Raw genomic sequence first — 20,254 nt, forward strand, 5'->3', positions numbered from 1 at the left:
CTCATTCCATACATGCACCACCCTCTGCATAAAAGAGTTTCCCCTCAGGTTCCTTTTAAATCTTTCCCCTCTCACCTCAAACCTATGCTCTCTAGTTTTGGACTCCCCTACCCTGGGGAAAAGATCTTGGCCAATCACCCCATCCCTGCCCCTTATGAACTTCAATAAGGTGGCCCCTTATGAACTTCAATAAGCTCACCCCTCAGCCACTGACACTCCAGGGAGAGCAGTCTCTGCTTATTCAGCCTCTCCCTACAGCTTAAAGCTTCCAATGCTGGCAACAGCCTTGTACATCTTTCTGAATCCTTTCAAATGTTTCACAACATCCTTCCTGCTTCAGAAAGACCAGAACTGGAAGCAGTATTCCAAAAGTGGCCTAATCAATGTCCTGTACAGTCGTAACATGACGTCCCAACCCCTGTACTGAATGCACTAACCCATAAAGGCAAGCATACCAAATGCCTTGTTCACTATCCTGTCTAACAGTGCCTCCACTTTCAAGGAACTATGAAGCTGTATTGTGAGGTCTCTTTGTTCTGCAACATTTCCCATTAACTGGAAAGTTAATGATTTGCCTTACCAACTAAACTCATCTGCCATTCCTCAGCCCACCTGATCAATTCTAATATATAATCAAACATTCTATCATTCCCTAAATTCTGAAAATCTCCATCCCACAGACACACTGCTTCCATTCTCAACTTGCTGAACCTAATCCCTGCTGTATCTCATCCTGAAGGTTCTGGTTCATGCTCATTAACAGGCCCACTCTCAGCAGGGATCTGAAACTGACTGAATACTGAATGGCCTCGACAGAATGGACGTTGGGAAAATGTTTCTATTGGTAGGAGAGACTAGGACCCAAGAGCACAGTCTTAGAGTAAAGTGAAGACCTTTTAGAACAGAGACAAGGAGAATCTTCTTCAGCCGGAGAGTGGTGAATCTATGGAATTCATTGCCACAAAAGGCTATGGAGGCCAGTCACTGAGTATATTTAAGACAGGTTCTTGAGTGTCAAGGGGACTGAGTGTTATAGGGAGAAATCGAGAGAATGAGGTTGAGAAACTTATCAGCTATGATTGAATGGTGGAGCAGACGTAATGGGCTGAATGGCCTAATTTCTGCTCCTATGTCTTATGGTCTCTTGCTGTCCTGGTCACAGTATTAAAAAATGGGAAATGGGAACAGGCTATTTGGTCTTTCGAGCCTTCACCAGCATTGAACACATCATAATTGGATATGAATATGAATACCTATATTTAGGTGAATACACTGGACTCTTTTCACTGGAGCATAGGAGGTTGAGAGGTCTATAAAATTATGAGGGTTATAGGCGAGTTGAACAGTGGGTGTCCTTTCCTTAAGGTGGAGGTTTCAAGATTAGGCAGCAAATTTGAAGGTGAGAGGAGAAAGATTTTAAGCACGAGTTTTTTGTTTTTACAGAGAAAGTGGTTTGTGTGTGGAATGAATGTCCAGAGGAAGTGGTGGATGCAGATACAGTTACAACATTTAAAAGACATTGGATAAGTACATGAATAGGAACAGCTCAGAGGGATATGGGTCAAACACTGGTAAGTCGGACTAGATTAGCCTGAGAACATAGTCAGCAAGGACTAGTTGCACCAGATTGTCTGTTTCTGTGATGTATGACTGTGTAACTGTTCTGTACGGGTCTTAAAATCATTGTCCTGCCTTCCCCTAGAACCATCCACTTTGTTATTGTTCAAAAATCTGATTAACTCAGCCTTGAATACATTCAATAACCCCATAACTGCAGGACGGTGAACTTGCGCAGTACTTCCTGACACTGAGGAGCATGTGCAATATGTGATATGATGAAAAGAGAAAAGGAGAGGAAAGAGCTGACGTTTAGAGTCTAACTAACCCTTTGTCAAAGCTAAAGAAAGGGTGATGTGATGATGCTAGTGTTCCTGACAGATTTTAAGTGTCCAAATACCAATAGCAGAAAAAGAATGGTTGGACCCACAATTAGTTTCCCCCTGTGGGTCGACATTTTATTCATTTTGCACTTTGTCTCTTGCTCAACTTTTGTAGCTCTTTTCCCCAAGGTAGAGGAAGTCTAAAACTGGAGGGGCATAGGTTGAGAAAGAAAGGGGAAAACTTTAAAAAGAACCTAAGGGGTAACTTTTTCACAGAGGATGGCAGGTGTTTGGAATGAGCTACCAGGGGAAGTGGTGGAGGCTGGTACAATTCCAACATTTAAAAGGCGTCAGGATGCATATCTGAATAAGAAGGATTTAGAGGGATGTGGACCAAATTTAGGCAAATGGGAGTAGATTAATTTAGGGTATCTGATTGGCACAGACCGAAATGTTTGTTTCCATTCTTCTCAACCCAATGACATTTTTCCTACATAGTAGGAACCAATTTCACAAGGAATAGACCATTCACTCCTCACAGCCTGTCCTTAATTGTGGCCTAACTGTGCATATTTCAATGCAAGTTTCAGAAAGATGCCTGCAGCTTTTTTAAAGGAATTGAACATGCTTTCAGACTTTAATGATGCTTCTGAATACATTTTAAGTATTCTCAATTTTAAATATCAGCCATTTCTCATGCACCACTGTCTCCCAGGTAGAATCATCATCAGTCCATTCTCTCTTTCTTAGAAGGGCTTGATACAGTGATCAATGAGGGCTTGAGGAATGAAAAAGGACAGTAGCGTGGTGTGTGTAGGAGAAGGGAGAGAGAATGGACAGAGTCAGAGGCTGGTGGGAGAGAGAGAAAGAGGAAATAGACAGGTGGACAGAGGGTGGATGTAGAAAGACACTGGGGGGACAGATGGTGGTGGGTAAGAGAATTGGGGGCAAAGAATGAGTGGGACAGAGAATGGCAGGCAGAGAGTTAAAGAGAGAATGGGGGTGCAGAGTGTGAGGAGAGAGAATGGGGTAGTGCAGAGGGTGGGGGAAAGAGAGAAAATGGACAGGGAAACAGAGGATGAGGGCAAAGAGAAATACTGGGGGGACCAATGGTGGGGGAAGAGAATGGTGGAGCAGAGAGAGAGAATGTGAGGAGAGACAGAATAGGTGGGGGGTGGATAGAGGGTGGGGGGAGACACAGCACAAATCCCACCTTCTTCAGAACTGGTGTCAGTGTCCCATGAACTGGAATCCACTCCTGTCACAGCAGACTTAGGGCAATCATTTCTCAAGAGAGAATCATATAGCCCATGCAGGCCTTTTGGCCCATCAAATTCACACCCATCTTCTGAACAGCATCCCACTAAGACCCACCTGCTTACCCAACAGCCCTGCAGTTCCCATGGCTAATCCACCCTAACCTGCACATACCTGGGCACTTTAGCACAGCTGAAACACCCTAAACTGCACGCAGAGCTAACCCCATGCAGAAAATGTGCCAAAGTCCACACAGACTATCGCCTCAGGGTGGAATCAAACTCGGGTCCCTGGCACTGTCAGGCAGCGATGCTGACCAGTGAGCCATCATGCTGCTTAGAGCTTTGGGGCTCTGCTTGTCTTTGTAGCTTCTAAGTTCTCATGTGCTCTCAAGAGAGACTCCCTCATCCTGACATTGTTGGACCACACCACAGCAACCTCCCTTTTCCACTTTTCTAGACCTGAGTACATTGGTTCCCAAATTTTGTGCCAGACAAATACCAATGCCATCTGGCCTCCTGATGCCAACTGCAGAGAACAGAGACAATCCCTGTCACTATTCTGTCCCTTACCACCATCCCCCCCTGCCCAACATTCTTTTAACTCCCGTAACCCAGCCAATTAGCTCTTCCACCCTGCAATACTCTCTCGGATCCCTTTTGCCTGCCTGACTCACACTCACACCCTCCAGATACTGTCCACTGACCCAATCAAAGGCTCTGTCTAGAGGGGAATAACCATCTTTCGGAATAAAGCGTCGTTAACTTTACCCATTTTGCCCCAATGTGTCTGCAGCCTGGCTTCCAGCTCCATCTCTCTGAGCTGAAGGTCCTTTAGCATGCGTTTACCCTGGATTACAGCATTCAGAGCCTCCCACCTTCTGCAAATTGAAAGACACATCCCACCCGGCCCTCTCCAATATGTGTTGTGTGACTGCTTAATCATTTTTATTGGCCGAGCAGAGGCTATTAGCCAAGTTCAGAACCCATGAGGATGGCTTCAACCGACTCCTTGGGTTCATGTCACATCATGGGGGGGGTGGCGGAAGAGGGGCATGGTGGCTCAGTTGTTAGTGCCAGCAACCTGAGTTTGATTCCAGCCTCGGCTGACTGTCTGTGTGGAGTCTGCACGTTTGCACATTCTCCCCATGTCTGCGTGGGTTTCCACCAGGTGCTGCAGTTTCCTCCCACATTCCAAAAGATGTACAGGTCAGGTGAATTGACCATGCTAAAATGCCCATAATGCTGGGTACATTCGTCATGGGTAAATGCTGGAAATTAGTCTGGGTGGGTTACTCTTTGAAAGGGTTGGTGTGGACTCGTTTGGTTGAAGGGCCTGTTTCCACACTGCAGGGAATCACAGGTGACCTCAATACACTTTACACTCACTCACAATCACACACACACACACAAGTACATATCCATACGCAGACTTCGCTCATACACATGCACTCACTCAAACACACATACTCACACCCACACCCTCACACAGTCTTATACTCCAACATGCACACACTTTACCAAGCATGCACATACACATATAATTTGATGTTGTGAATTTGCATTTATTGAGTTGTATTTGCAATACATTCTACTTTGCTCAAATGCACAACATCTGCAGGCAGTCAATCTATGTAATATTTTATATATTTCAACAGTGGAAGTAGAACCGGTCTGATTCAAGATTGGGATACAGACATACTCAAACATGACAACTTTAATGCATTAGGAGACAATGAGTTCTGCAGATGCTGGAGATAAGAGTTGAAAGTGTGTTGCTGGAAAAGCACAGGCAGTATCCAAGGAGCGGAAAATTGACGTTTCGGGCAAAAGCCCTTCATCAGGAATGAAGCTGGGAGCCGAGGGGGTGTTGAGATAAATGGGAGGAGGTGGAGCTGGGGAGAAGGTGGCTGAGAGTGCAATAGGTGGATGGAGATTGGGGGGGGAGGGGTAAAGGTAATACGTCAGAGAGGAGTGGAGCGGATAGGTGGGAAGGAAGATTGACAGGTCATGACGATGGTACTGAGCTGGAAGGTTGGAACTGGGCTGAGGTGGGAAATGAGGAAACTGGTGAAGTCCACATTGATGTCCTGGGGTTGAAGGGTTCCGAGGTGGAAGATAATGGGTTCTTCCTCCATGCATCAGGTGGTGAGGTAGTGGTGATGGAAGCAGCCCAGGACCTGTATGTCCTCTCAGCTACCTTCTCCCAGCTCCACCCTCTCCCATTTATCTCTCCATCCCTGATGCTCCCAGCCTTATTCCTGATGAAGGGCTCCAGCCTAAAACGCCAATTCTCTTGCTCCTTGGATGATGCCTGACCTGCTATGCTTTTCCAGCAACACACTGTCAAAACTTTAAAGCGTTGTCTGAGCTGAGATGTCACTTTTTTAAAAAATAAAACCTTAAGTTATATTGAGAATGTGACTTAAAGGAATTTCTGGGAATTACATATTAATGAACTGAAACCTGCACCCCATTCTAAAAGATGAAAGACTTAACGGCAATCTAGATTTGTTCAATATATCATTTCAGTTGCTTGAAACTATAATCTTTTGCTATAAATTCTGTGTCTTATGATCCTTCTCCACAGCTACCCGATGAAGGAGCAGCACTCCGAAAGGTAGTGCTCCCAAGTAAACCTGTTGGACTATAACCTGGTGTTGTGTGATTTTTAACTTTATCACCCCATTCCAACACAAGTTCCTCCATATCACTTCTAGTGAATACAGCCTGGTGCTGCCAGGAAACTTTACAATGCTGATGAAACGATGCAGTATGTGCACTCCTGAAAAATTTACAATTTCTAATGATACTAACTACCCAATTGCTGCTCCTTCTGATACATGCCATTGGAAACTCAGCACTGGAGGCTAAAAGAAATTAGCAGCTTTAAAAGAAATACCTGTTAGATCTCAGAGATTTCAATGTCTGAGTACCGCGGGAAGTTCAGGTAACCTTTATTATGACCCAACTTCGTTACTTCTTCAGATCTCCCCAGCAAAAGGTGTACAAAAGTAGCTTTACTTTTTAAACAGGTCAAGGTCAAAGTGCACATATTCCCCAGCCCACTTCCTTTACTATCGGTCAGCTCAGCAATTTCAACCTATATATTGTATCCAAGTAAGTTTCTCCCCTCCCTCATTTTCTTGTGGTGGCGGGAAGGCAGGGTGCAGTCAAGAGTCAACCACGCTGCAGTGGGTCTGGAGTGACATGTAGGCCAGACTGGACAAAGGATGCAGCTGGGATGACAGTGAATCCATTCTGCAATGGCAGTTTCCTTCCCTAAAAAGGGCATGAGTGAATTAGACCTTTTTTCTTCCCCAAAATTGTTTTCATCATTAGATTCTGAACTGCAGATTTGTGACCAAATTCCAATTCTGCCATCCTCCGCTGCAGGATTCAAACATGGAAGTCCCCAGAGCTGAGTCGATTGTCCAGCTGATAATGGCATGAGACCGTAGCTCCTTCAATCCCCCTGCAATGGCACATGAAATCACTGGTGCCTTCGTAGGTGGGAGGTGTTGATAAAGCCCAGAGCAGGTGAGCGAACTGTCCCTGGTGTGGACCTGTTGGTACATCCACAGGCCGGAAGAATCAATGAATTTCTTCCCGCATTCGGGCAGCTGCACGGTCTCTCCTCGGTGTGGACCCACTGGTGGATCAGCAGGCCAGAACAATCGATGAATCCCTTTCTGCATTTGGGCAGGTGAATGGCCTTGCCTCTGCATGGACCCGCTGGTGCGTCCGCAGGTTGCCCACCTGACTGAATCCTTTCCCGCACACGGAGCAGGTGAATGGTCTTTCTCCGGTGTGGACCCGCTGGTGGGTCTTCAGAGTGGAAGAATCAAGGAATCCCTTCCCACACTGAGAGCATGCGAATGGTCTCTCCCCGGTGTGGACCCGCTGGTGTGTCCGCAGGTTCCCCACCTGACTGAATCCCTTCCCGCACACGGAGCAGGTGAATGGCCTTTCTCCGGTGTGGACCCGCTGGTGGGTCAGCAGGGTGGAAGAATCGAGGAATCCCTTCCCGCATTGAGAGCAGGTGAACGGCCTCTCCCCGGTATGAACCCGCTGATGGGTCATCAGCTTAGCTGAGCAAGTGAACCCCTTCCCGCACTCAGGGCACCTGAAGGGCCGCTCCCCTGTGTGGACCCACTCGTGCCTCTGCAGATTGCCCAGCTGACTGAATCCCTTCCCACACACGGAGCAGGTGAATGGCCTCTCCCCTGTGTGGACCCGCTGGTGCGCCAGCAGGCCGGAGGAATTGCTAAAGGTCTTCCCGCACTCGGGACAGCTGAATGGCTTCTCCCCGGAGTGGACTGACTGGTGGGCCAGCAGGCTGGAGGAGCGGTTAAAGCTCTGACCGCACTCTGAGCAGGAGAATGGTCTCTCCCTGGTGTGGAGCTCCTGGTGCCTCATCAGGTTGGAGTAGCGGGTAAAGTCCTTCCCGCACTTGGGGCAGGAGAATGGCCTCTCCCCGGTGTGGACCCGCTGATGCTTCAGCAGGGCGGAGGAATCGGTGAAAGCCTTCCCGCATTCGGGGCAGGTGAAGGGCCTCTCGCCGGTGTGGACCCGCCAGTGGGGCAGCAGATGGGAGGAGCGGGTAAATCCCTTCCCACACTCAGGGCAAGAGAATGGCCTTTCTCCGTTGTGGACCCGTCGGTGGGTCCAGAGGGTGGATGCATGTGTAAAGCCCTTCCCACACTCCGGGCAGGAGAACGGCCTCTCCCCGGTGTGACTGCGTCGATGACTTTCCAGGGCAGATGGGACACGAAAGCCTTTCCCGCAGTCGCCACACTTCCATGGTTTCCCCATGGGCCGGGATTCCTCAGGTTTCTCCATGTCTGAAGCTTCAGCTGTACACAAACGCGTGTACAGCCCGTTGCCACAGTGAACCCCTCTTTCCAGGCTGTATAAATGTTTCAGGTTCCACACTCAGTGTGCTGCAGCACTGAGCTCTCTCACCCAGTCCCACTGATGCTGAAAACGTACTGAAACAGGAACCACAATACTTTGCTCCATCTCACAGGATCATAGTCTAAAATCATTGCAGTCCCGATGGATTTGAGTGACTCGCAGACATTGAAGTGAAAGTGGGAACTGCAGACGTTGGACACTCAGAGTTGAAAAGTGCGTTGCTGGAAAAGCACAGCAGTTCAGGCAGCATCCACAGAGGAGGGGAATCAGGCATAAGCCTTTCATCTGTTCATTTTGAAGCATCCACCTTTAGATCTTCAAACACTCTGTAAGACGACGACAAAAATCATCACTATCAGTTCAAAGTAGAAATTCAGAAAAAGCAATTCCAATTTCTATGGAATGTTCTTTTCTTTTGTTATTCTGAAACATTGAAAGCACCATCCCATGCTCTCTTTCTCCCGCTCTGTTCTCACTCCACTCTAACTAATTCTCCTCAATGTGTTGATTCAGGATCTTATAGAGGCAGAAAAGCAAAAATGTCAAAATCTCTTTGAATTTTAGATAACTCCACCTGGAAAGTTAATATCTTTCACAACATTGGGATATTGCTGAGATTGAGTGGGCCTGATTTTGGGAGGCAAAAAAAAAGTGTGTAGGTTCATCCTGAATTTACAACGCAGATTCTTGAGAAACAACTGTACACAAAATAGTTAACATCTCCAGGAAGGGGGTTGGGGTGGGTGAATAAGACATCAATGCATTGACACTGACACCAGAGAGAAACTGAACGTACAAACGTGCCAAACGTTAGTGGCAAGCCAATGTTGTACAGATATTCTAACCTAATCTAGTCCCATTGGCCCATATCCCTCTAAACCATTCCTTTTCATATACCTATCCAGATGCCTTTTAAATGTCATAATTGTACCAGCATCCACGACTTCCTCTGGCAGCTGATTCTTCACAGAGACCACCCTCTGAATGAAAATGTTGCCCCTGAGGTCACTTATAAAAGTCCCATCCCCCGCCATCACCCTAAACCTATTATCCTCTACTTCTGGACTCCACCACCAGGATGGAGGATTTGAGCTACAGGGAGAGGCTGAATAGCTGGGGCTGTTTTCCCTGGAAAGTTGAAGGCTGAGGGGTGAACTCATAGGCGTTTATAAAATCATGAGGGGCATGGATAGGATAATTGGACAAAGTCTTTTTCCCTGGGCTGTGGGAGTTCAGAACTAGAGAGCATAGATTTACGGTGAGCAGGGAATGATATAAAAGGGACCTAAGGGTCAACATTTTCACACAGAAAGTGATGAATGTATGGAATGAGCTGCCAGAGGAAGTGCTGGAGGATGGTACAATTGCAACATTTCAAAGGCATCTGGATGGGTATATGAATCGGAAAGGTTTAAAGGGATTTGGGCCAAGTTCTGGCAAATGGGACTAGATTAGGTTGGGATAACTGTTCAGCATGGACGAGTTGGACCAAAGGGCCTGTTTACATGCTGTACATCTCAATGACTCTAAATGTCTCTTGGGTCACCCCTCAGCCTCCAGTGCGCGTGGGAAAACAGCCTCAGCATATTCACCTCAAATCCTCAAACCGTGGAGACATCCTTGTAAATCTTTTCTGAACTCTTTCAAGTTACACAATATCCTATCTAGGAGCAATGGGAGAGTGACCAGGGGAGTGCAGGGAATGTCAGGATACTGTTTACATTCTTACTTTCGGAGCCCGCAGCCTTTTTCCTGTTCGGGAGCAGCAGGAGACAGAGCGAAGGTGACGTGGAGACCAGAAGAGTGCCGGGAAGGTACGGACTTAGTATGTATTTTGGGCAGCGGCTAAACCCGAGATACTACACATGTAATATCTCCCTCCCGCACCACCCCTCCTCCGCTAACCAGAAGAAAAAGACTCTGTAAGGTAAGGTTTTATTTTCTCTTTCTTTTCTTTCATATATTTAAGTGCATTGTTTGGTTTTAGTTAGTTGATTTAAAGCTGAGGCTTACAATGGCAGGGGACCTCAGACCCGTGGCATGTGCCTCGTGTTTGATGTGGGAGCTCAGGCAAGTGGCTGACGTTCTTGACTCTTGCAAGAAGTGTGTCCAGCTGTAGCTCTTATTTGACCGCATGATGGCTCTGGAGCTGCGGATGGACTCAATGTGGAGCATCCACGATGCTGAGGAGATTGGGGATAGCACATTTGGTGAACTGGTCACACGGCAGGTTAGAATTGCTGAGGGAGACAGTGAATGGGTGACCAATAGGCAGAAAAAGAGTAGGAAAGCAGTGCAGGTGCACCCTGTGGTCACCTCCCTCCAAAACAGGTATACCGTTTTGGATACTGATGAGGGAGATGGCTCACCAGGGGAGGGCAGTAGTTGCCAAGATCATGGCATGTGGTGAGAAAAAGACTCCTAAGGCCATAGTATAAGGGGATGCAATTGTAAGGGGAGTAAGATAGGTGGTTCTGTGCCGAAAATGGGACTCGTGAATGGTATGTTGCCTCCCAGGTCAGAGATGTCACCGATCGGCTGCAGAGCATTCTAAAAGGGGAGGGTGAACAGCCAGTTGTCTTGGTGCATATAGGCACCAACAATCTAAGCAAAAAACGAGATAAGGTCCTGAAAGCAGAATTCAGGGAGCTAGTAGAGAATTTAAACCGGTGGACTGGTGGGCGGCATGGTGGCACAGTGGTTAGCACTGTTGCCTCACAGCGCCAGAGACTCGGGTTCAATTCCCGACTCAGGCGACTGACTGTGTGGAGTTTGCACATTCTCCCCGTGTCTGCGTCGGTTTCCTCCGGTTTCCTGCCACAGTCCAAAGATGTGCAGGTTAGGTGAAGTGGCCATGCTAAATTGCCCATAGTGTTAGGTAAAGGGGTAAGTGTAGGGAAATGGATGGGTTGTGCTTCGGCGGGTCGTTGTGTTCTTGTTGGGCCAAAGGGCCTGTTTCCACATGGTAAGTAATCTAATCTAATCTAAAGGTAGTGATCTCGGGATTACTACCAGTGTCACTGTTAGCGTAGAAATGAAAGAATAAGCAAGATGAACACATGGCTTGTGGGATGGTGTAGGAGGGAGGGGTTTAGATTTATTGGACATTGGAACCAGTTCTGGGGAACGTGGGACAATTACAAATTGGACAGTTGACATCTGAACCAGACTGGAACTAATGTCCTTGGGTGAGCTTTTGCTGCTGCTGTTGGGGAGGTTTTAAACTAATGTGGCAGGGGGCAGGGAACCAGAAGAGAAGACAGCAAGGTGGAAACTGCAGACTATAAGAATCATGAAGATAGCATTAATAAGGGGAAGAGTAGGCAGAGAGCAGATGAACGCAAAAGAACTGGTGGCCTGAAGTACATATACTTCAATGCAAGGAATACAGTGGTTAAGGCAGATGAACTTTGGGCTTGGATTGGTGCCTGAGAGTATGGTGTTATTGCAATCACAGAGACTTGTTTGAGGGAAGGGCATGATCGGCAACTAAAATGTTCCAGGATATAGATGCTTCAGACAGGACAGGGAGGGAAGTAAAAGGTTGGGGGGGGGGGGGGGGGGGGGGGAGATGAGGGAGAAGAGGAGTTGCATTGCTGGTCAGGGATGATATCATGGGTGTGCTAAAGGAGGACACAATGGAGGGCTTGAGTAGTCAGTCATTATGTGTGGAGCTGAGAAATAAGGGTGCAGTTACATTGTTGGGGCTGTAACACAGGCCTCCCAACAGTTAGAGTGAGGTAGAAGAACAAATAGGTAAACAGATTATGGAAAATGTAAAGGCAAAAGGGTGGTGGTGATGGGAGATTTTAATTTTCCAAACATTGACTGGGATACACTACGTCAGAAGTCTGGATTGGACAGAATTTTTAAGAAGCACCCAGGAGAGTTTTCTGGAGCAATATGTCAACAGTCTGACGAGGAAAGGGGTCATATTGGACCTGGTGTTGGGGAATGAGCCAGGCCAGGTGGGAGAAGTTATGTTGGGGGTGTGGGGGGGGGGTGCGGTTCTTTGTGAATAGTGACCACAGTTCTGTTTGTTTTAGAATACTGGTATACAAAGATGAGAGTGGTCCTAAACTGGGCAAGGCCAATTATATCAAAATTAGGCAGGAGCTGGGAAATGGGGATTGGACACAACTATTTGAAGAGAAATCCACATTTGATATGTGGCAGGCTTTCAAAGATAGGTTAAAGATAATGCAGGATAGACGTGTCCCATTGAAAGCAAAGGATAGGAATGGCAATATTCATGAACCGTGGATGACAGGAGAAATCGTATGACGAGCCAAGATGAAAAGGGAAGTGTACATAAAGTCCAGGCAGCTAAGGACAGAATGGGCCCTGGAGGAATATCGGGAGACTAGGACCAGTCTTAAACAAGGAATCAAGCGGGATAAAAAGTGTCATAAAATAGCTATAGGTGTTCAGAAATAAGGAGAATCCCAAAGCCTTTAATTCTTATAATAAGAAGCAAGCGGGTTACTCGGGAAAGGATTGGTCCACTAAAGGATCATGAAGGAAGGCTGTGTGTCGAACCTGAGAGAATGGGTGAGATTCTGAATGATTACTTTGCATTACTGTTCACTGATGAGGGGGACATGATGAATGTTGAGATTAGAGACAGAAGTTTGGTTACTCTAGATCACGTTGACATGAATAACGAAGATCTGTTGGGTACGCTAGAGGTGGACAAATCCCTAGGACCAAATTGGATCTGTCCCAGGTTGTTGAGGGAGGCGAGAGAGGAAATAGCTGGGGCCCTGACAGCTATCTCTGTAGCATTCTTAAACACAAGTGAGGTGCCGGAGGACTGGAGGGTTGCTCATATTGTCCCCTGTAACTACAGACCAATGAGCCTGATGTCAGTGGTGGGAAAGTTGCTGGAGAAGCTACTGAGGGATAAAATCTATTTATATTTGGAAAAGAGTGAGCTTATCAGTGATAGGCAACATGGTTCTGTGTGGTGGAGATCGTACCTTACCAACTTAACAGAGTTCTTTGAGGAAGTGACCAAGTTGATAGATGAAAGAAGGGTTTTGGATGTCATATACATGGACTTTCATAAGGCGTTTGATGAACGAATAGAAAAAGTGAAGTCACATAGCATGCAGGGTGTTCTAGCTAGGTGGATAAAGAACTGGTTGAGCAACAGGAAGCAGAGTAGTAGTTGAAGGGAGTTTCTCAAAATGAAGAAAGGTGACTAGTGGTGTTCCAGAGGCATCAAAGCTGGGGCCACTGTTGTTTGTGATACATAAATGATCTGGAAGTGGGCACCGTTGGAATGATCAGCAAGTTTGCAGATGACATGAACATTGATGGAGTAGCAGAAAGCATAGGGGACTGTCAAAGAATACAGGAAAATATAGATAGACTAGAGAGTTGGGTGGAGAAGTGGCAGATGGAGTTCAATCCAGGTAAATGTGAGGTGATGCATTTTAAGAAGTCTAATTCGAGAGCAAATTATATAGTAAATGGAAGCGCCTTGGGAAACGTTGATGAGCAGAGAAATCTGGGAGTTCAGGTCCATTGTACCCTGAATGTTGCTGCACAGGTGGGTAGAGTGGTCAAGAAGGCATATGGTATGCTTGCCTTCATTGAACAGGGTATTGAGTATAAAAGCTGGCAGGTCATGTTAAAATTGTGCACGACATTGGTTCGGCCGCATTTAGAATTCTGAGCAGAGCTCTGGTCGCCCCATTACCAAAAGGATGTGGACGCTTTGGAGAGGGTGCAGAGAAGGTTTGCGAGGATGGTTGCCTGGTATGGAAAGTGCTAGCTATGAAGAGAGGCTGATTAGGTTAGGTTTGTTTTCATTAGAAAAAAGGAGATTGAGGAGGGAACCTGATTGAGATCGACAAAACCATGAAGGATATAGACAGGGTAGATAGAGACAGCTTTCAAGATGAGAGGTGAAAAGTTTAAGTGGGATATATGCAGCAAGAACTTTACACAGAGGGTGGTAGATGCCTGGAACGCGTTGCCAGCAGAGGTAGTGGAGGCAGGCACGGAAGATTCATTTGTGATGCTTCTGGACAGATGCATGAGTAGTTGGGGAGAGAGGGATGCTTAGGAATTGGGCGACAGGTTTAGACAGTGGATTTGGATCAGCTCAGGCTTGCAGGGCTGAAGGGCATGTTCCTGGGATGTAAATTTTCTTTGTTCTTTATTCTTCCTATGGGGGGACAGACCAGAATTGCACACAATATTCCAAGAGTGATCTTACCAATGTCCTGCTCAGCCTCAACATAACCTTCCTTCTCCTATACTCAGAAGATCGGGAAAGTTCTCAAAACCTAGAAAAGACAACCGGGAAAAAATGGAGGGACAAACCGAAAATTTGAGGGTCATATTGGAAGCATCAACGCCTCGGGGCAGGAGTTGGGGATGGGGGAAGAAAGCATAATGTGGTGGAGACAAGGCGGAGGAAGAACAGAGGATGCAAAACCGTTGCAGCCAGCTTGAAGATGCAATGAGGGATATTGCATGCACTTTTAACTGTTTTATTTAGTTGTGGGGACCGTGTGCATTTTAAAAGTAAACACAGAAAAGATCTCTCCCCCTTCCCAACTTCTGTCCCTCCTCACCCGGGTAATTAACACACATACCTCAGTTCAGTTGCTACAAGTGAAGAGATTGTCCCCTTCTCTCTGCCTCCCAGATAGAGGATTTGCCTAGAGGAGAGAGATTCATTCGGAAACTGACAAAGCCACTTCCGCATAGTGACGTTAAAATGTGGCGACGTCGACGGTGGAACCCGCACTGCGCCTGCTCCAGACGGCCGGTCCGCACTGCGCCTGCGTTGCCCTGCAGTGACCCAGGAGCCGAGTACAGTTTGCAAAAATCCCTTCCTTTCAGAGAAATCCTACAATGTGGAAGCAGGTCACTCAGCCTAACGAGTACACACCGACCCTCCGAAGGGTAACCCACCCAGACGCATTCCCTTACCCCTCTGCAGTTATCCCTGACTAATGCACCTAACCTACACGTCACTGGAAACTATCAGTAATTGAGCATGGCAAACCACAATAACCCGCATATGTATTATTTCGCACAACCAATCTATCATAACCAGCACATCCTTGGGCACTATGGGTAATTTAGCAAGCATAGCCGATTCACCCTAATCTGCACATTCTGGTCAGTATTGATAGTTTCGGAGAGTAGAGCATAGAACTTTGTTTCATTGTAGCTGCTTCTCTAAGTCCTCAGCAGTTTTTCTTTATTCTAGTAATATTAAATCAAACTGAAATAAAACCTGAGCTGAGAGAACTGGTCACTCGCCTTTCGTTGTACAACTATTAAAAAAAAACATAAAGGCTTCCCCTGATTGTTGAGTCAGGCTATGTCTATTCACTATTTCAGCACCACTGCCTTTATAAACCCTTTTGAAAAAAAACAGGGACAACATTACACTGTTACAGGGGCAGAATTGTCCCAATAGCATGCAGTCTGTGTTGTTGAGACAGATGTCTTGAAGTTTATTAACAACACTCAATTTTGCAAGACCTCAGGCTGAGACACATGTGGGTTCTGTGCTTATTGATTCATCACATGACTATAACATGACATGAGGCTGACTGCATGGTCACATATTGTACTGTGACTACTGAGGTGAAGGGAGAACCTTTGCAGTGGAATATCACACAGTGTGAGGTGATCCACCTGCCCGAAATGTGCATGTCCTTTCTGTGAGTCATGCAATGCTACAAGAGACTTCATCATCACATTTTCAAAAAGGAAATAGCCGGACCACGAGTTTTAATCTTTCAAAATATCCGAGGTTCTAAAATGGCCACAGCAGGCTGCAGGATATTCCTCTCTTCATGGAATCAGAGATAAAATAGGCAGGGATGTATAGGCTGCTTGGTTTCACATCAGTCACGGGGGAACAATGCTGCAATCAGTCGTGAAGGAAGACAAATGTGACATTTATGAAATCTAGTTATAATCAGGCGGAGTCGACATTGCTTTGCGAAAGGGACTCACTTAATGGGAGTTTTATTTTGACAAAAAATACAAACAATGTGGATCTTTCAATTTGATTTACTTTGCTTTATTCTTGTTTTGTGTACCTCCGTACAGTGAAAGTGCAGGCAGGTTTTCTAACACAAGATGCATTAGGGTGAAGAATGAATGTTAAGGCTGCAGAGAGGGTGCAGAAAGGGTGCGATCGATATTAAATTTGAAATCTGAAGTGTCCATTCTGAAGTTCAATAGCAGAAGCTGTTCTTGAATCTTTTGGTCCATCTGTTTACACGTCTGTATCTTCTGCCCGACGGAACAGATTATAACCGGGGTGGGAGGGGTCTTTAATAATGTTGGCTGTTTTCCTGAGGCAGCAGGAAGTACACGTTGAGTCAATGGATGGCAGGTTGGCTTGTGTGATGGACTGGGCTGTGTTTAGAACTCTGTAGTTTTTAATGTCCTCGGCACAGTAGTTGCCATACTAAGTCACGATGCATCTGGATAGAATTCTTTCTTCGGTGCGTCTTTTAAATTCGTAAGAGTCTTTACAGATATGCTGAACCTCCTTAGTCTCCTGTGCTAGGATAAGTGAGTGATCAAAGGTCTGACAGTTGTAGTACAATGTTAATAAATGTGAAGTCATCCATTTAAGTAAGAATAAGAGTGAAAAGGTCTATTACTTGAATAGTAAAATGTTGCAGCATGCTGGTGTGTAGAGGGACCTGGGTATCCTTGTGCATGAATCACAGAAGATTGGTATACAGGTACAAAAGGTAATTAAGAAGGCAAATAGAATGTTGTCGTTCATTGCTAAAGGGATAAAGTTTAGAAGCAGGGAGGGTATGTTGCAGCTGTGTAGGGTGCTAGCTAGGCCACCCCTGAGTACTGCATGCAGTTTTAATCTCCTTGCTTAAGAAAGCATGTGCTGAAACTGCGGGGGGGGGGGCGGGGGGGTGCAGAGGAGGATCGCTAGTTGATTCCAGGGTTGAGGTAGTTGGCTGATGAAGACAGTCTGAGTGGACAGTGATTATATTCATTGGAGTTTAGAAGAATGGGGTAAGATCTTATAGGAACATATAAAATTATGAAGGGAATAGATAAGACTGGCGTAGAGAGGATTTTGCCACTCGTGGGTGAAACTGGGACAAAAGGGCATAGCCTCAAAATTAGGGGTAGCAGGTTTATGACAGAAATGAGAAAGCATTTCTTTGCCCAGAGGGTTGTGAATCTGTGGAATTCTTGCCCAGTGAAATACTTAAGACTTCCTCAATAAATGTTTTTAAAGCTAAGATAGATACGTTTTAAAACAGTGATGGAATTAAGGGTTATGGTGAGAGGGTGCCTAAGTGGAGCTGAGGCCACTAAAGGATCAGTCATGACAATTTGAATGGTGGAATTGGCTCGAAGGGCCAGACCGCCCACAACTGCTCCTAGTTCTAATTGAATAGAGGAACCCATGGATGCCCTTCTATTCCAAAAGTCTTGCGGCATGGTGCCACATTGATAGTCATCATTTCAAATAAGAACTCATCATGTTCAGGTCATTTAACAATGTTAATGTTAATTTAACATTAACAGCATTATTGAATGAACAGGAAAGAAAGTCGTCGAAACGTTTAGGGTTGTCAAGAGGTGATGAATGGAATACATTGCAAATGCTTCAGTTTTTTTTTCAATGGCTGTTCACAGTTTTGGCCTCAAAAATCCACGATAGCAGATGCGAGAAACTGAATTCAATTCCAAAGGTTAATTGCAGCCCGACAACCGTCAACTGCCCTCTGTGTAATTAGGATGAGTAATAAATACTGGACTACTCAGTGACACCCACATGCAACGAATGAAAAAAGACAAAAGGATCTGTGTTTTTGTGTGACTATGATGTTCATAATTGAGTTTGCAATTAACTCCGCCAAAAAAAATCTATCATTTGTGCATGATTACAGGAATTACAGTGTCCAAACCAGATCCAATAATTCTACCCGGAAAGGCTCAAATTGAAGGAGACACGGGATCCTTAATCTGTTCAATCTCCAATGGTTCTCTGCCAATTTATTACCAATTCTAAAACAGCTCAAGTGTGGAACTGTACAGGGAGCTTTCCAACAGCACTGAGCTTGTTTACAGCATTGGGCCTATCAGCAGGAGAGACGAAGGGCTTTATCATTGTTCAGAGAGAAATGAGGTGACAGGCCGTCAGCACAGTGAAGACATAGAGATCACAGTGATAGGTGAGTTTCCAAGGATTCTCTTCCAAAGAGTTACTTAACCATCAGCTCAGGGAAAACTGCTGCTGAGACCAAATCAAAGCTGGTGCATTGTCTTTGAACACCACACTTTTGACTAAAGCAACACAGAGAGATAGAGGACTGCAGATGCTGGAGATCAGAGTTAAAATGTATGGTGCTGGAAATGCACAGCTGGTTAGGAAACATCCGTGCAGCAGGAGAGTCGATGTTTCGGACATAAGCTGTTCATCAGGAATGTGATGAAGAGCTTATGCTCGAAATGACAACTATGCGTTTCCAGCATCACACTTTTCAAAACAAAAGCAGCACAACCTTAGACATCAGAATTATAGAGTCCTACAGCAAGAAAACAAGCCCTTCTGCTTAAACTTGTCCATGCCTACAAAAATGTCCATCCACGCTAACCCAATGTCCCTGCACTTGATACAATATCCTTCTAAACCTCTCCTATCCATGTACTTGTCCAAATGACTTTTAAATGTTGCTGATGTACCCGCTACAACCACTTCCACTGGCAGCTCATTCCATATGCATATCACCCTATGTGTATAAAAAAGTTGCCCTTCAGGTTTCACTTTTATTCTTTCCCTTCGAACTTTAAGCTGATGCCCTCAAGTCCTCGACTCCACAACGCTGGGAAACAGACTGAGTGCATTCACCCCAAAAATGCCTCTAATACACTTCTTATACATTTCTTTGAGATCTCCCTTCAGTCTCCTACGCTTGAAAACAAACGGGCTTAGCTTATCCAGCCTCTCCCTCAAACTCAAGAGTGTTGAATCCTTGCAATGTCCTTGTAATTTTTTTTCGGTATTCTTTCCAGTTTAATAACATCCATCCATTACATTAGTTTTTTGAATCTATCGAATTCCCAAACTCTCTCTTAAAACCTTTGTGTCAAACTGGTTCCCACTGATGTCTCAATCAATGGGTAAACTCCATGCTTTTTGATCTCGGTGTGTTTTCTCCTCAGTTCCCGTCACAGATACTGCGCTGATTTCCTTCATTAACGGGACTGAGATGGAGCCTGGGGGCCGCCTTGTTCTCCAGTGTCGGGGGAGGGAAGGCACTGAGCCACGTGACAACGTGCTGCTAAGAAACGGCAGTGCACGCTACCATGTGACTGCCAATGGTGGGGAGCTGATCATTCATTCATTCCAGAGAGACCATATCGGGAGGTATCATTGTGCAGCAATCAACAAAGGAACCAACAGCATCATTTTTAATGTGACAAAGACTACATCAAATTCACACTGCGAGGTAACAGTGACACTCGGATCGAACAGAGAGGCAGAGAAAGACCATTCGCTCCATCCAGTCTGTACCAATTAGACACTGTTAACCATCTCAGTTGGGGAGGTGATAGCTGGGTGGTATTATCATAGGTTATTGATCCAGAGTGTTGGTGGGTGGTATTCCTGGGATCCCGCCCATACCAGATGGTGGAATTTGAATGCAAAACAAATCTGGAATTGCATGCTACATGGAGAAGGCAGTGTGCAGAGGCGATTTACCAGGATGTTAACGAGGATTTTAACGAGGAAGGGAGGGAGGCTGGATAATCTTGGGATATTTTCTATGAAACAGTAAATGCTGAGACAGAAACCCAGTGGAGATGTGTAAGATTGTGACGGGAAGAGACCAGGGAGTAGGAAGCAGATGTTTCCCATAGTCAAGGGGTCAGTAACAAGGACTGGGATGGGAGGCCATTTTAAAGTGAAGGGCCGGAGGTTTAAAGCGGGAAATTGAGGATTGTTTCACCCAAAGGATGGTGGAGGTTGGAACATGCTGGCTGGCAGGGAAACTCCCAACCTTTACAAAGTACTTGGGTCAGCACTTGAAATGTCACAACATTGAAGGCTTTGTGGGGTTCGTATGGGAAAGTGGGATTGGTGAATTCTCTCACACTGCGATACTCTTGATACTTTCATGGTGACAGGGAGTGACATATCCGTGGGGGGGGGGTTGGTCAGTCTGCTGTTAACTG

At 45.9% G+C, this 20,254-nt stretch overlaps 2 protein-coding genes across 2 annotated transcripts in view; both read right to left on the reverse strand.

Annotated features, from left to right (window-relative positions):
• The window catches only part of LOC132837099 (uncharacterized), a 489,878-nt gene that overhangs the window by 168,884 nt on the left and 300,740 nt on the right, over nucleotides 1-20,254 (reverse strand). The gene's annotated exons all lie outside the window — the stretch shown is intronic.
• LOC132837095 (zinc finger protein 239-like) lies at nucleotides 4,626-14,760 on the reverse strand. Its single transcript, XM_060856787.1, has 2 exons — nucleotides 14,662-14,760; nucleotides 4,626-8,379 (listed from the first exon to the last, which is right to left on the reverse strand). The coding sequence occupies exon 2, from the start codon at nucleotides 7,976-7,978 to the stop codon at nucleotides 6,797-6,799; it is 1,182 nt and encodes a 393-aa protein (XP_060712770.1). The 5' UTR covers nucleotides 7,979-8,379; nucleotides 14,662-14,760; the 3' UTR covers nucleotides 4,626-6,796.

The sequence above is a fragment of the Hemiscyllium ocellatum genome, chromosome 49 (genome assembly GCF_020745735.1).
Source record: "Hemiscyllium ocellatum isolate sHemOce1 chromosome 49, sHemOce1.pat.X.cur, whole genome shotgun sequence".
Lineage (NCBI taxonomy): Eukaryota > Metazoa > Chordata > Chondrichthyes > Orectolobiformes > Hemiscylliidae > Hemiscyllium > Hemiscyllium ocellatum.

Bases quoted from the DNA above. Each gene is read 5' to 3' on its own strand.
- LOC132837095 (XM_060856787.1), bottom strand. From the start codon at position 7,978: ATGGAGAAACCTGAGGAATCCCGGCCCATGGGGAAACCATGGAAGTGT.